At 43.8% G+C, this 16,159-nt stretch overlaps 1 protein-coding gene across 1 annotated transcript; it reads right to left on the bottom strand.

The window, feature by feature from the left end:
* Positions 1-14,105: 14,105 nt before the first annotated feature.
* Positions 14,106-15,599, bottom strand: LOC133819988 (uncharacterized). Its single transcript, XM_062253407.1, has 2 exons — positions 14,560-15,599; positions 14,106-14,239 (listed from the first exon to the last, which is right to left on the bottom strand). Exons 1-2 carry the CDS (start codon positions 15,452-15,454, stop codon positions 14,205-14,207), a joined length of 930 nt encoding a protein of 309 aa, XP_062109391.1. The 5' UTR covers positions 15,455-15,599; the 3' UTR covers positions 14,106-14,204.
* Positions 15,600-16,159: the final 560 nt, after the last annotated feature.

Below are 16,159 nucleotides of genomic sequence, written 5' to 3'. Positions count from 1 at the left end.
ACCAGGAAGCGCCCATGGCAACCCACGTAGAAGGTCAAGGGAAAACTCGCAAAGACATAATGTTCCAACCGACTCCCCTGTGTCGCGATCACATCGCCGGACACAGAGAGTTAGAAATGGCGGAGCAGAGCGACTGCGGGCTAACTTGGTACGTCCTGACAGGACAAGAATTGCCTCACCGATTAGGCATCCCCTGACACCTATAAGGCATCCAACACCCCCTCATTCCGCTCGAAACATTCCTACCTATGGGGACAGCAGGAGGAATCCTCCTCCCGCTGCCCCTACTTATGCCCCACGAGCACGTGGAAATATCCCAGATCCTCATCCTCAACCGCAAGCTCTAAGTTTCTCTAATGGAAGTTATTGGACTGAGGGCCGTTGAAGTGGTAGGACCGGCGCAGAGTTGAGAAATCAGCTGAGTTCAGCTCAGAGCCCTCAAGTTGACCCGCAGACCGATCTGCGAGATCGCCTAAATTCACAAAGGAGAAATCCAGCCCGTGATGGAGTCAGTAGCACTCACCATGAGGGGGGCCCTTCCGAAGTACGTGACAACGGGAATGTCCTGCCAAACCAAGCTCGAGCTTGGAGGGACAATAACCCGCCAAACGCGTACGACCGGATGGGAGCTGTTGAACAACCCCACAACAACCAGGGAACCAAGGACCAAACCCTCAAGAGAGTTAGCCCAGATGGAGGAGATGATGAAAAGACTGCTATCAGAGAAGGAAAAATATGAATATGACTCAGGGGATGAGCTCGAACTTTTCGCCCTAAACATCGCAGCAACAACATACCCGCCGGGTTTCAGAATGCCTCATCTGTCAAAATTCGATGGAGATGGAGATCCGTCCGAGCACTTGGGAATGTTCAACACCCTGATGATGGCCCACAATATTGGACCCGAGATGAGGGGCCTAGTATTCCCCTCGACTCTGATCGAGCCGGCTAGACAACGGTTCAAGCAATATAAGAAACATTCTATCAGCTCATGGAAAAGTTTCTTCGCTAATTTCAAGAGGGCATTCCGGGCTTCCCAGGCAGCTTGCATTAAGACAGACTCCCTCGCAAATGTAAAGCAGCAGCCCAGAGAGCCTCTAAAAGCATATCTGAGTAGGTTTGCCAATGTTGCTGCACGAGCTAGAGGCGCGGATGAAAGTTCTGGGCTCATGGCGATGAGAACGAGAATTCTTGTTGGGGGCAACCTATGGCAAGAACTCCAAAAAAAGGGAGTGAACACTATGGATGAGTTCCTGAACAAGGGTCAAAGGTGGATCAAATTGGAAGAAGCATGAGCTTCAGTCGTAGGAACTAGCCAAGTCCCTTCCCAGCCCGTTGGAGCGGTAACGAATGTTGTAGCCGCAGCCCAAACCGTTATCCAGAATAACCAAGGGGGAAATAAAAAGAGGAAGGGAAATGGTGAAGGTGGCCAGAGCGGTTTAAAGAAAAACAAGCCCGTGGAGAAATTTAAGCCGATCTATACGACTTATGCCGACCTCACGGATACTAGAGAGCGTATCTTCTTGGCGAATTTTGCCCGCCTTCCGTGGAAAAAGCCAGAGTCGTTAAAGAATCAAAGGGTGAAAAGAGATCCCTCGAAATTTTGTCGATTTCACAATGACATCGGTCACAACACTGATGATTGCAGACACTTGAAGGATGAGATCGAGACTCTCATCATGTTCGGACCATTGGCTCAGTATGCCTAGAATCGAGTAACTCATGGTCAGCTCGCTAGACAAAATATTCCACCAGCTCCGGAGGCCCCAGGGAATCAGATCGGAGCTCAGGTGAATCAGGATACCCCTCCTCCGATAACAGGGGGAGAAATAACAACCATCTCCAGAGGCCCTCATCTGGCAGGCACGAGCAGAGGTGGCCAGAAGAGGTATATCAATGAGCTAAGATCTCACAATGGAGTTGAGTTTGTCCCGGAGCAACGTTTATCTAAGCAACATCGATTGGAGAAACAACCAATCAAATTTACTGAAGAAGATGCTAGCCATGTCCAGTTGCCGCATAACGATCCTCTGGTCATAACCGTCCAACTTGCCAACCAGAGGGTTAGAAGGACACTAGTGGATAATGGAAGTTCTATGAACCTACTATTCAGGTCCACAATAGAAAAGATGGGATTGTCTGTGACCGAGCTAAAGGCCACCTCCATGATGCTGTATGGGTTTTCCAGTGAGGGATTGGCAGCTATCGGAACAATCGAGTTAGTGATAACCTTGGGTGAAGGACCACGAACTGCTTCCAAGCTTCTCGAGTTTGTGGTCATCGATTGTCCGACCGCGTACAATGCAATCTTGGGTCGACCTACGTTAATGGCATTCGACGCCATAACATCTGTCCGCCACCTTGTGATCAAGTTCCCCTCATCTATGGGAATATGTACTGTCCGAGGTGATCAACTTGCCGCCAGGGAATGCTACAACATTTCCATGAATGGAAAATCACAACCCGGGCAGCAAACAATGGCCATACAGGACGAAGGAGAGGAATCCCAGGAAGTAAGGACTGCTTCTGGAATGGAAGAATCTCAGCAAGCTAGTGGTAGGGATACTGCCCTGAGTGATGATGTCGATCCACGAGTAGGCAAAGATAGATCTGAGCTCCAAGCTATTGAAGAGCTTGAAGAAGTAAACATCGATCCCAGAGATGCTTCAAGAGTCATTAAGATCGGGAAAAATCTTGGTGATGAGAGGAAGGCTTAGCTGATAAATTTTTTACAAGGGAATCTAGATGTTTTCGCCAGGTCTCATGAAGACATGGTAGGGATAACCCCGAGTGTGATCATGCATACCCTGAACTTGGATAAAAGCATGCCTGCAAAATCCCAGAAATAGAGGCGTCTGGGTACAACCCGAGCTAAGGCCCTGGAAGAAGAAGTAGCTCGGCTATTAAAATGCAGGTTTATTCACGAGGCTAAATATCCGATCTGGGTTGCAAATCCTATCCTGGTCCCAATGCCAAACGGAAAATGGCGGACCTGCATCGATTTCTCCAACCTAAACAAAGCTTGTCCCAAGGATTGTTTCCCATTGCCAAGGATTGATCAGTTGGTGGATGCCACTGCAGGGAACGAGCTCATGTCCTTCATGGATGCCTATTCTGGATATAACCAGATCACGATGAACCCCGCAGATCAGGAGCATACTAGCTTCTTGACTCCAACAAATGTTTACTGTTATAAAGTTATGCCTTTCGGGCAGAAGAACGCTGGGGCAACCTACCAGCGATTGGTCAACAGAATGTTCGCTAATCAGATCGGGAAAAACACGGAAGTGTATGTTGATGATATGCTCGTCAAATCTAAGATTGCCGATAATCATGTTCCCGATCTAAAGGAATGTTTTGAGATTTTAAGGAGATATATCATGAGGTTAAATCCCTAGAAGTGTACTTTCAGAGTGGCATCAGGAAAATTTATGGGATTCATAGTCAACACTAGAGGGATAGAGGCAAACCCTGACAAGATCAGAACGTTATTAGAAATGCCTTTGCCCAGGTCGCATAAAGATGTTCAGAGTCTGACTGGAAGAGTGGCAGCCCGTAATCGGCTCATTTCTAAATCCACGGACAAGTGTTTGCCATTCTATAATCTGCTCTGAGGAAATAAAAAGTTTGAATGGACTGAGGAGTGCGAGCAGGTATTTCTCGATCTAAAAACACATTTGGTCGAGCCACCAGTATTGTCTAAACCAGCGGCGGGGGAGCCCCTTTTTCTTTATTTGACTGTTACGGAAAATACAGCTAGTGCCGTGCTGGTCTGAGAAGAAGACCAGGTTCAAAGACCGGTATATTTTATAAGCAAAAGACTTCTCGGAGCTGAATCGCGGTATCCCTTTATGGAAAAGATGCCTTTCCGCCTTATTATAGCCTCCAGGAATCTTAGGCCGTATTTCCAATCCCATTCAATCCACGTCATGACCGACCAACCTTTAAGGCAGGTATTGTAGAAACTTGAAGCATCGGGACGTCTCTTAAAATGGGCAATCGAACTCAGCTAGTTTGAAATACTGTACATACCATGGACTACGATCAAAAGCCAAGCCCTGGCTGATTTCATGGCTGAATGCACCGGATTTCAGGAGGAGCTTTTGAGAGAACTGGTACATGCGTTGTGGAGAATCTTCGTGGATGGTTCATCTAACGAAAATGGGTCCGGAGCTGGGATCATTTTGATCTCTCCAGAAGGGCATCGATTCCACTTCGTGCTACAATTCGAGTTCAAGGCGTCCAACAACGAAGCTGAATACGAAGCTCTGTTGGCTGGGCTTAGAGTGGCAAGGGAATTGAAGGCTAGGGCCGTCCAGTGCTATAGCGATTCCCAGCTCGTGGTAAACCAATTGTCAGGGGAATACTAAGCGCGGGGGGCCAAGATGGCGGCTTACCTAGCCAAAGTGAAGAAAGTGCTATTAGAATTTGAATATGGCCTCGTCGAGTAGATACCTCGCGAGCAGAACGCCAACGCTGATGCTTTGGCAAGACTCGCTACCTCTAAAGAAGCCGAGACTCTGAGCATAATACCGGTGGAATTCTTGGAAAGCCCAAGCGTGGCAGGAAACGCGATGGAGGTCAAGATGATCGACACCAAGCCGACCTAGATGACTCCCATAATAGAGTATCTTACAACAGGGAAGTTGCCTGATGAACAAAAAGATGCGAGGAGGATACTCTATCAGGCTCCAAGGTGTACAATCGTGGATGGGGCGCTGTACCAACGTGGCCATTCCTTGCGTCTTCTACGATGTGTTCTGCCAGAGGAGGCCAAAACTATTTTGCAGGAGGTGCATGAAGGCTTCTGTGGGGATCATGCTGGGGGAAAAACTTGGCCTTAAAAATATTAAGGCAGGGATATTATTGGCCCACTTTATCAAAGGATTCCATTTCCTATGTCCGAAAGTGCGACAAATGCCAGCGGTTCGCCACAGTCGCTCGAGCTCCACCAGTCAAGCTAAAAATGATCTCATCCCCATGGCCATTCACGGTATGGGGGATTGATTTAATAGGAGCTTTACCCACGGGAAAAGGAGGAGTTCGCTATGCGGTGGTAGCCATTGATTATTTCACGAAGTGGGCAGAAGCTGAGCCCCTGGAAACAATCACCTCAAAAAGAGTCCTCGACTTAGTCAAGAGTATTGTGTGCCGATTCAGACTGCCCAAGAAGATTGTATCAGATAGTGGAACTCAATTTGATAGTGATCTCTTCACCGAGTTCTGTGAGAGGCATGGAATAATTATAAGTTTCTCTTCGATGGCCTACCCACAAGCCAATGGGCAGTTCAAGGCTGTGAATAAGACCCTTAAAGCGAACCTTAAGAAGAGATTAGACGAGGCCAAGGGAGTCTGGCCTGAGCAGCTCTCGTAGGTGCTATGGGCGTACTAGACCTCCCACAGAACTTCTACGGGACACACCCCTTTCTCCTTGACCTTCGGAAGTGAGGCCGTCCTTCCCGTCGAGACGAAGATAACCATGCACAGGATCCAAACATTCAACCAGGAGCGAAATGATGAGTTGCTCAGTGCGTCTCTTGACCTAATTGATGAAAAACGAGAGGATTCGCAGCTACATCTCGCACATTATCAGCAAAAAGTCACTCGTTATTTTAATTCCAAGGTCAGGAGGCGTGTCTTTGGTTTAGGCGACCTGGTACTCCGAAGGGTCTTTTTGGCAAGCAAGGACCCCAAAGACTATGCTTTAGGTCTGAGCTAGGAAGGACCCTATCAAATAGTGGAAGTATAACATGAGGGAACCTTCAAGTTAGCTCGACTTAATGGAGAAACAGTCCCACGACCTTGGAATGCTATGCACCTAAAGAAGTATTATCAATGATGATACCACCCATCTATGAAAGGCTTAATTATAAAAGCCATTTGATTAAGAAATAAAGGAATCATTGTGTACTTTTTGTCTTTCATATAAATCATTTATGTATTAGTTTGTGTGATAACATTTGTCCAAGCAACCAAGAAAGTTCACTTTCTGATTACTTGGGGGGCATACAACCCGGGAAGGATTAAAACTTGGAAGCTAGCAAAATTGATAAACCAATGTTCTCTTTTAAGAAAACACGAGGTATCAATAAATCTAGCACGAACTAAGTTCTAAATCATTAAAAATCTTGGACATAACCAGGAACAAAACTATCCTGGATACAACCAGGTTCAAAACTTGGAAGTTAGTAAAATTGATAAACCAATGTTTTCTTTTAAGAAAGCACGAGGTATCAATAAATCTAGCACGGACTAAGTTCTAAATCATTAAAAATCCTGGACATAACCAGGTACAAAACTATCCTGGACATAACCAGGTACAAAACTATCCTGGATACAACCAGGTCCAAAAATTGGAAGTTAGTAAAATTTATTAACCAATGTTTTTTATAAAAAACACGAGGTGTCAATAAACTTAGCATGAACTAAGTTTTAATTGAAAATACTGGACATGACCAAGCCCACGACTTAGAAGTTAGCAAAATTGAAGATCCAATGGCTTCCTTAGAAGCTCGGAATAGCAATAAAACCTAACAAGAACTAAGTCTGAAATATTCAAAATCCCGGTTATAACCGGGTCCAAGGCCTGATACTTAACAGGTAGGATATAAATCAAACGTTGATTTTGGTTGTAATCGAAATTAAAATATCTATCCCGATCTAAAAGTCATTTCCTAAGATTTTGAATGCACAAGTCATAAACATAAGAAAAATCAAGGAAAAGACAGGTGGATAAAAAAGTAGGTATTCCAATTATAAATAATTTGTCTTGAGGAAAATAACCTCGTACTGAGCCAAAACGGCAAATGTTTACAAAAAAAAAAAAAAAAGAAGACAAAAGAAAATTAAGACCCTCTAGGGCGCTATGAGGACGTCACCTCCTCGATCTCATGCTCGCCAGTGGTGGAGGCCTCCCCGGTCTCGGACGGATCTTGTTGAATTTGAGCCTTGAACTTCTCGAGGTAGGGTTCCCACACTTCAGAGGCCAGGAAGGAGAAGTTGCCATCCTGGTTGAAGGCCTAACAGTGATATAGCATACTCTCCATGGAGGATATCGAGGCCGCCTTTTACTCCTTAGTAGCAGTCTTGGCCTCCAACTGCTTGGCTTTGGCCTCTGCGAGCTCGGCTTGAAGAGTAGCTAGAGAAGCCTTTGCAGCCTGCTCGCCCTCTTAAGCCGCTGCTAGGGCAGCCTTGGCACTTAATTCGCTTTGTTGAGCAGTTGCAAGGGCGGCCTGAGCGGTCTGGAGCTCGGCCTTAAGCTCTTCGTTCCTGGCCCTGGCCCGAGCTATACTACAGTGCTGAGTCAAGACCGCCTACAAAAAGTAAGAAATCAAGTTAGACGCACAATGGGATAAAATCAAAAGAATATGTTCGACTAAGGAAAGTGGGCTTACTGTAAGGTTCATCCCCAGTGCAGATTCCATGACGTTCTCCGGGCTCCTCTCCTAAATCACCCTCAGATCCTTCGGATTGGCTTTGTAAAAGTGCTCCATCGTATGGTTTGTTGTCTCGTAGATAGTCCCCCAAAAGGTGTCTAGGATCTTCTCCAGGTCTTGGGCATTGACCGGGATGCGTACGGTGGTGGCAGGGGCAATCAGAGTTGGGGGATTAGCCGGTGCTGCCTGATCCCGAGCAGGGCCAGAAGGAAATTGGGGAGGAGGTGGAGGCGGAACCTTTTTCTCCCGAGCAACAGCAGCTGAAGCTGTTGAGCTCTGGCCTTTCCCCTTAGCTGGGGATTCGGAGGTCGTCCCTGCAGTAGGAGGCGCCTTCTTTGGTGCAGGGTTGGGCTTCTTTATGAGTGGCCCGGAGCTGGATTTTCCCTCCTGGAAAATCGCGTGGATATCAGGAACCCCGTGTTGTGCCATCTCCTCTCCTGAAAAAGAGTGGGAAGGACTTTAATATACATACGGTCATCAGTTTACATAGAATGTGTCTACATGTATAGGATATAACAAAAAGTCCTACCCTCCAAGCTAAAGGAGGAGTCTATTGCCACAACCTCTGACCTTGGAATCGCTATAGGAGAAGGGGAGCCTAAGTCTACAACTTCTTGGATTAGGGGAGGTTTAGGCTCAGGTTCTACCTCAGGGCTGGACTCCTCTACTTATTGCCGAAGTCCAGGGGTAAGGATACCCTGGAGCAGGGAGGGCCACGACCTAAGGTTGGTCCTGTACTCTTCTAAAAGGGCTGACCTAAAGGATAGGGTATTGTCTACAACTACAGTGCCCTTAGGATGGCCCATATCGTGGTATAACACTAAGTGATCCACGCACTGAAGCAAGGTTATGTTACAGTCGGGATCATTGGGGTGGCGATGTATGAGCTGGTTAGGGTTAAACCTAACTAGCCTAAGGTCGGCGACAACCCTATCTAAGTCCATAAAGGGTTATGGGTTACCTTGGCCGAAGGGGCCGGCTGCTGCCCCTGATGAAGCTCGCTCTACGTCAGGATCCCGAGTAGCCTCGGGAGCTCGCCTCTTCCGCACAAGGGGTACCTCGTTTTCTTCTTCCTCTTTGCCTTCGTCAGCTTCAGCACCCCCTTCGGGGATAGGCGCTAGCTCGCGGACTATCAGGAAGTTAGCCTGAGTTCTTCTCAAGGCCAGAGTCTGGCCTTCGGTAATTAGCTTACACACCAACATCGTGTCATCAGACACAAGCTGGTGGTAATCCTTCTCGCTAGGCGGGAGCCTCGAGAGAGTATCGTATTGACCCCCGAGGGTCACAGATTTGGCCGTCCTTGCAAAAATGGCTGGACAAAGAGACTACTCAATTAATATACATGCGAGAAGACTCTAGATACGATGAAAATAATTTTACTAGCTAAGAAAGGAAAGAAGACTTACGAGGACGGTTGAAGTATCAGTGTTCGTAGTTGCGAAACCCATTTGACATAAAGAATTAATCTTTATAGTCATTGGGATGGCTGGGCAGCTCGATGACTGCGGGTGAGTTCGGGAATCGGGTCAAGTAGTAAAACCTCTCGCCTCGCCCTTGTTGATTCAGGCTGGCCTTGAGGCAGAAAAAGTAGAGAATGTCCGCGGGGGTGGGGACCTCCCACTCTTGCTTAAGGAAAAGGTACTTCAACCCCGCCAGCAGTCGGTACGAGTTCGGGGGGAGCTAAAACGGCGCCAACTTTATGTAATTGAGGAAGTCGGAAAAGTACTGATCAAGGGGAAGGAAGGCCCCTGCCTTTAGGTGCTCATCACTCCAGGTCGCAAAGTCATTCTGGAGTGGTGCGCAGCTCCGCTCCCCTTCAAATGGAGGTCGAGCAATGAGGACACCAGTCCCTACCTCAATGTTGTGGGACAACTTAATCTTGTTGACCCTTCCTTGGGTCGTGATCTTGGAGACAATCCTCTCTGTCTCAAAGAATGCGTCAGGTCCGACCACAACCTCCTCCTCCACCATGGTGCCAAACTGGGGGATAGGGGATTGGGAGGCGACCTCTTTTCCCTTGTTGGTTTGTTGGGACGATGCGCCGACTGCACTCTTCTTTGGTACGTTCTTCTTGGGCGCCATTAGATCGCCTAGCTAACAAGAACGATGAATCACTTAGTAGGTGGAAAGCACGAAGGAATGCTGAGGCTCTTAATGCACGAGCTGAGGTAATCTCAGCCCACGGCGTGATGCCACACGCTGCCTACGCTACACGCCTAGGTTTCCCCAACAGACCCCTGATGTTTAGGGATCCACGTGTCAGAAAATCAGGCCACTATTCTCCCTGGGGGACGGTTTAGAGCAAAACCACCCAAGAAGCGTAGCCTCTAAGCAACCTGGTGTCGAACCCTAAAAGCTCTTTATCTTCTATATCTTGAATGAGTATTTCCTAAAATTCACCATAAATTGCCCAAGTTTACCCAGTTTTATGAATATCACAATTCTAGAGATATTTTAAGATCTACTCAATAAACCTAAGTTGAAGCCTATGTGCCAAAAACATTTGGAGAACAACCTAATATTGACTACGGTGAGGTGCGGATGAGCATGATATAAAAAAAAAATGCAGAAACCAGTAAAAGAAAAGTTTCTTCAAAACCAAGAGACTTACAATGTGTTCTTCAATAAAAGAAGTAGACTTTGCAGGGGAGAGTTCCTGGAAGACTCCTGAGTAAGTGATTATCTGGGTTTCCGAGGGTTTTTACAACATATGGTTTTTGGATTCTTCTGAGAAAGAAGAAGGGTTTGGAAATGCAGAAGAGAGAAAATGTAGAAAGATTTCGAATGAAAGGTGTTGAATCCTAGAAATTACCAAGATTATTTATACGTAAAGGGCATAAAACGATGTGGACCATCTGATCAAGCTGGTGCAAGATCCGAGGATAGTGTTTCGAAAGACGAAACAGCGGCAAAAAGTTGGCCAGGATATTAATGCAATCCTCGAAACCCGAATAGACGCCAATTGCGGCGTTCCACGTGTATAGTACTCAAGTAATGGGCAAACCTGGATAATCGCGGCAGAAGTTTAAAAGTCTCCACCGTGTAAGTTAGAAAATGATGTCATGGAACACGAGCAAGGACTTGGGGGGCAAATGTACGTCCTGAAATTCAGCAAGAGTCTTTTAGATAGCTCGAATACAACTGGTTAGCCAAGAACTATAATAGATGATCCACAAGTTCATATTTCCTCTGTAAAGATAGCGCGATCCCCCAGGTAAATAACACGAGCTGATGAATACAATGCAATGGGCACGAACTGGAAACACTTATGAAGCATAGCATCCGAGACACGAGCTGACGCTGCACTCCGCTCGGGGGACGCTAAAGATCTGCCATTTCCCTGGATCTTTATAATCCTGGATACGTTATATAAATGTGTGTGGATAGACATTACATGTCCACAAATCCCTGAATTCCTGGACACGTAAGATAATCATGCATGATCAGACATCACATGTCCGTTTATCCCTGACGACCCATGATCAGTTTTACCTAATGATTAGACTATACATTAATATTGTAGATTTTTGAATAATGGCTGGAAATTATTTTATTCATCAAAGAATTACATATTAATAGGCATATTACAAAGCTATACAATTAACCTAGGTCAACTAATCTCCTAAAAATCAGGGATATACAATATATTAGGATATAAGATTATTCTGTTTCCCTAAATAATTGATACAAAATAAATATAAAATATTTACATAATTCTACACTCCCCCTCAAGTTGGGTAATGTATATCAAACATTCCCAGCTTGCACACTAATTCATCAAAGACAGTTCTGGGAAGGGCTTTGGTAAGAACATCGGCTATTTGAAGTCTTGATGGAGTATAGATAGTTTGAATTGTGGCACTCTCAATCTTCTCAGTGATGAAGTGTCGATCTATCTCAATATGTTTTGTCCTGTCATGATGAACATGATTTTTAGCGATACTAATAGCAGCCTGATTATCACAAAGCATTTTAATGGACTCTCCTGCAAATAGTCATAGTTCACTCAGTAATCGTTTTAGCCAAATCCCTTCACAAACACCTAGAGCAAAAGCTCTAAATTCTGCTTCAGCTGAACTTCTGGAAACCACTGATTGTTTCTTACTTCTCCAAGTCACTAGATTACCCCAAACATAAGAACAATATCCTGAAGTACTCCTCCTATCTGTTACGTCTCCTGCCCAGTCTGCATCAGTGTAGACTTTGATCTCTCTGCTATCACTTTTCTTGAATAGAAGACCTTTCCCAGGATTCATCTTGAGGTATCTTAAGATTCTAGTAACAGCTTCCATGTGTTCTTCAGTAGGATTGTTCATGTATTGACTGACAACACTAACTGAAAAACCAATGTCAGGTCTCGTATGAGATAGGTAGATCAGGCATCCAACTAACCTTTGATATCTCCCCCTGTCTACTGGTGTCATGTCCTTTCCTGAACCCATTTTCTTGTTGGAATCCATTGGAGTTGGGGCAGGTTTGCATCCAAGCATTCCTGTTTCCTTCAATAAGTCTAGAACGTACTTACGTTGAGAAACAAATATGCCATGTCTTGATCGAGCAATTTCCATGCCAAGAAAATATCTAAGATAACCAAGATCTTTAATCTCGAATTCCTTAGATAAGAACTCTTTCAATCTCTCCATTTCCTCCTTGTAGTCACCTGTAAGTATTATGTCATCCACATAGACAATTAGGATAGCTATCCTTTTATCTGATGAGAATCTAACAAACAAAGTGTGATCTGCTTGACACTGAGTATACCCATTCTGTATGATTGCTTTAGTGAATCTACCAAACCATGCCCGTGGAGATTGTTTAAGACCGTACAAAGATTTCTTGAGTTTGCACACTTTGTTCTGATTTGAGGAGTTCTCGAAGCCTGGCGGAATGTCCATATAAACTTCTTCTTCAAGGTCGCCGTTTAGGAATGCATTTTTCACATCAAGTTGATGGAGGGACCAATCTTTATTTGCAGCAAGGGATAATAGAACACGTACAGTGTTAAGCTTGGCAACAGGCGCAAACGTTTCTTGATAATTGATTCCGTAAGACTGAGTGAAGCCTTTAGCAACAAGGCAAGCTTTAAACCTCTCAATGCTCCCATCTGCTTTATGTTTAACGGTAAAGACCCACTTGCAACCCACGGATCTCTTCCCAGGTGGTAGACTTGTGATTGTCCAAGTATTGTTTTTCACCAAAGCACTAATCTCATTTGCTACAGCCTCTTTCCATCGAGAATCAGTCAGAGCCTCTTGAATTGTTTGAGGAATCTGTATGTTATCAATAACAGAGACAAATGCCTGATAGGATGGTGATAATGCTTTGTAAGATACAAAATTACCAATTGGGTGCTCTGTACATGCGCGAACTCCCTTCCTCAATGCAATCGGCAAATCTAAATCATTATTTATTTGCACAACCTTATCATGGTTAGAGTTACTTAAACCTGAATGAGTTTCTGGAGAATGAGGATCCGGTTCAGATGCATGGTGGTCCTCCAGATGTGTTGTGTGCTCTATATCTTTACCAGAGTTTTTCCTTCTCGTATAGACACGAATTTCTGGTTCTTGACAAGGTGCAAGAGCCATGGGTGGACTTGGACAATTTTCAATGATTTGGGAACCCATGAGTTTAGAGGAAGATGAAACTTGATTTTCTATGACTTGAGAGTCGGAAGAATCCTCATGGTGAACACTAGGAGATGAAGTATTATTAATACTTGGAATAGTGTCCCAAAGATGAGATTCACCTGCATTCTCCCCCTGAATCTCAGATTTGTAGTAAGCATGATTTTCAAAAAAGGTGACATCCATAGTGTTATACATTTTCCGAGTTATAGGTGAATAACATTTATAACCCTTTTGATGAGAGGAATAACCAAGAAAAATGCATTTGATAGATTTAGGGTCTTGCTTACTACGATTTTGAGAATGAAGATGAACGAAGGCGGTGCAGCCAAAGATCTTAGGATCAAGAAGACTAATGAATTTTGTATGAGGGAATTCTCTCAAAACCGTGTGACATGGAGTTTGAAAGTTGAGTACTCGAGACGGCATTCGGTTGATTAGATAGGTGGCTGTAAGAACAACTTCACCCCAGAAATGTTTGGGGACTTGAGTAGAAAACAAGAGAGAACGAGCAACTTCTAAAATATGTCTATTTTTCCGTTCAGCAACCCCATTTTGTTGAGGAGTATCAACACAAGAGCTTAAGTGTAGAATGCCTTGTTGTGTGAGATAAGGATCGAGGATAGAATTGAAGAAATCTTTGGCATTGTCAGTCTTGAGGATTTGAATTTTAGTAAGAAACTGAGTTTGAATCATAGAATGAAAAGTTTTAAAAATTTCACTTACTTCTGATTTTGATTTCATGAGAAACACCCAAGTTAATCTAGTATGATCATCGATAAAAGATACAAACCATCTATGTCCAGTTATATTGTTTACGCGTGAGGGACCCCACACATCACTATGGATCAATGAAAAAGGTTTGGAAGATTTATATGGTATTCTAGAATAGGTATTTCGAGTGTGTTTTGCAAATTGACAGATTTCACAACAAAAAAGTTTCGGATTTTTATTAGTAAATAAAGATGGAAACATATTTGACAAATATAGAAAATTTGGATGACCAAGACGATAGTGCCACAACATAATATCACTATCTTTATTTGAAATAGACTGATTATTTTAAGAAAACAAACTGAATTTCGGAGCTATCCTAACGGATGGAGTGTAATCTTGTAGGATATAGAGCCCAGAACACATCTTAGCACTGCCAATCATCTTCCCCGAATCCAATTCCTAAAACACACACAAATTAGAGTAAAACTTAGTCACACAGATTAGGTCACGAGTAAATTTACTAATAGACAGTAAATTACAATCCAGTTTAGGCACATAGAGAACAGAAGTGAGAGTTAGGTTCTGATTTATGTTGACTGAACCCAAACCCTCAACCTTAGAGAACGTGCCATCTGCAATTTTCACTGTATGATGCTCTGGACTTGTGTGAAATTCAGAAAAAATATTTGCATCTCCTGTCATATGATCTGATGCCCCCGAATCAAGAATCCAAGGATTAGTAGTTCTTTTATTGACAATAAAAGCTACTGAAAGGTTACCTTTCATGGCCAAATGTCCTGTACCAGGTGTAGTATCAGGCTTTGCAGTGATGTGTGACTGACTTAGGAGTTTCTGAAGTGCCTCTAGCTGCGCTTTAGTGAATGGTGATGAATCAGATGTGTCCCCATTTCCTATAACAGCAGCAGTATTTAGAGTGGCAGCGACGTTCCCGTGACTCTCTTTGTCTTTCCATGATTTCAGCTTCCAATCGGCAGGCTTTCCATGAAGTTTCCAGCAAGTTTCTCTGAAATGCCCAGGTTTGCGACAGTGATCACACCATGGTCGACCCTTCTGCTGTCCTCTTGCAGCAAGAGCAGAGGACTCTTGGGTAGAAGGAAGAGGAGAAGCGCCCATCATGACCTTCTTTCTGCTTTCTTCATGTCGAACCTCTGAGAATGCTTCTTTGATGGTTGGAAGTGGCTTGATACTCATGATCCTACTCCTGACAGCATCAAGTTCCTTGTTGAGACCATGAAGAAATTTGAAAGATCTCCTTTTCTCTACAATACTCCTGTATAGAGCAGTATCATCTGCACACTTCCAAGAATAAGTTTCAAATAAATCTAATTGATGCCAAAAACGAGTAAGAGTGTTAAAATATTGTGTGACTGTAGTATCTTCTTGGCGGAGATCATAAAGAGCAGCTTCAATCTCAAATAATTCTGATGTATTATCAGAACTAGAATAAGAGTCTTTGACAGCATCCCAAAGTTCCTTGGCTGTCGAATATAAAAGAAAATTTTCTCCTATATCATTATTCATTGAACTAACCAGCCAAGATTTGATCATGTGGTTATCTGTTTTCCAATTTTTATACTTTGGATCGTCTGGTTTTGGAGTCTCAATCTCCCCTGTGAGATATTCTTCCTTCCCCTTTCCACCGATATACATCATTACTGACTGTGACCACTGAAGATAATTATGGCCATTGAACTTGTGGCTGGTGACCAGAGAAACAGTATCATTACTGTGAGATGAAGAACCTATTGATGCATGTGGATTAGAGAGGGTTGGTGGATAGGAGGATGCGTCTGAGTTTAGGCTTTCTTTTCCAGTAGCCATGAAGAATGTGATGCGTTGAAAAGATGAGAAGGGCTGGTACGATTTTAGGGGCTGGTGCGTTTAAGGCAGAGAAGGAAAGAAGAAAAAAAAAATACGATTAGGGCATAGAATTTTCAACGTGCTCTGATACCATGTAGATTTTTGAATAATGGCTGGAAATTATTTTATTCATCAAAGAATTACATAATAATAGGCAGATTACAAAGCTATACAATTAACCTAGGTCAACTAATCTCCTAAAAATCAGGGATATACAATATATTAGGATATAAGATTATTCTGTTTCCCTAAATAATTGATACAAAATAAATATAAAATATTTACATAATTCTACAAATATAAAGTGTAATATTTATCATTAGTGTAAGACAGGTCACACAAGGGATTTGGATTCATGTGATGACCCTAATGCCTATCCAGGGATTTTCTCTATAAATACTAAGACCTTGGATAGGGGGGAGGGAAAATAGTTTTTTTTGTAATGCAAAAACTCTGTCAAAATATAGAGAGATATACAGTAATAATACAGACTCATGG

The sequence above is a fragment of the Humulus lupulus genome, chromosome 1 (assembly GCF_963169125.1).
Source record: "Humulus lupulus chromosome 1, drHumLupu1.1, whole genome shotgun sequence".
NCBI classification, from domain to species: Eukaryota; Viridiplantae; Streptophyta; class Magnoliopsida; order Rosales; family Cannabaceae; genus Humulus; species Humulus lupulus.
The sequence above is the reverse complement of the archived record's forward strand: the minus strand, read 5'-3'. Positions and strand labels throughout refer to the sequence as shown.

What these genes read in the sequence shown, in the direction of transcription:
- LOC133819988 (XM_062253407.1), bottom strand. Translation starts at nt 15,454, where the DNA reads ATGATGTATATCGGTGGAAAGGGGAAGGAAGAATATCTCACAGGGGAG. An exon ending in AGGACATTTGGCCATGAAAG is followed by an intron (nt 14,240 to 14,559) that starts GTAACCTTTCAG and finishes TGTGTGTTTTAG; the next exon opens with GAATTGGATTCGGGGAAGAT.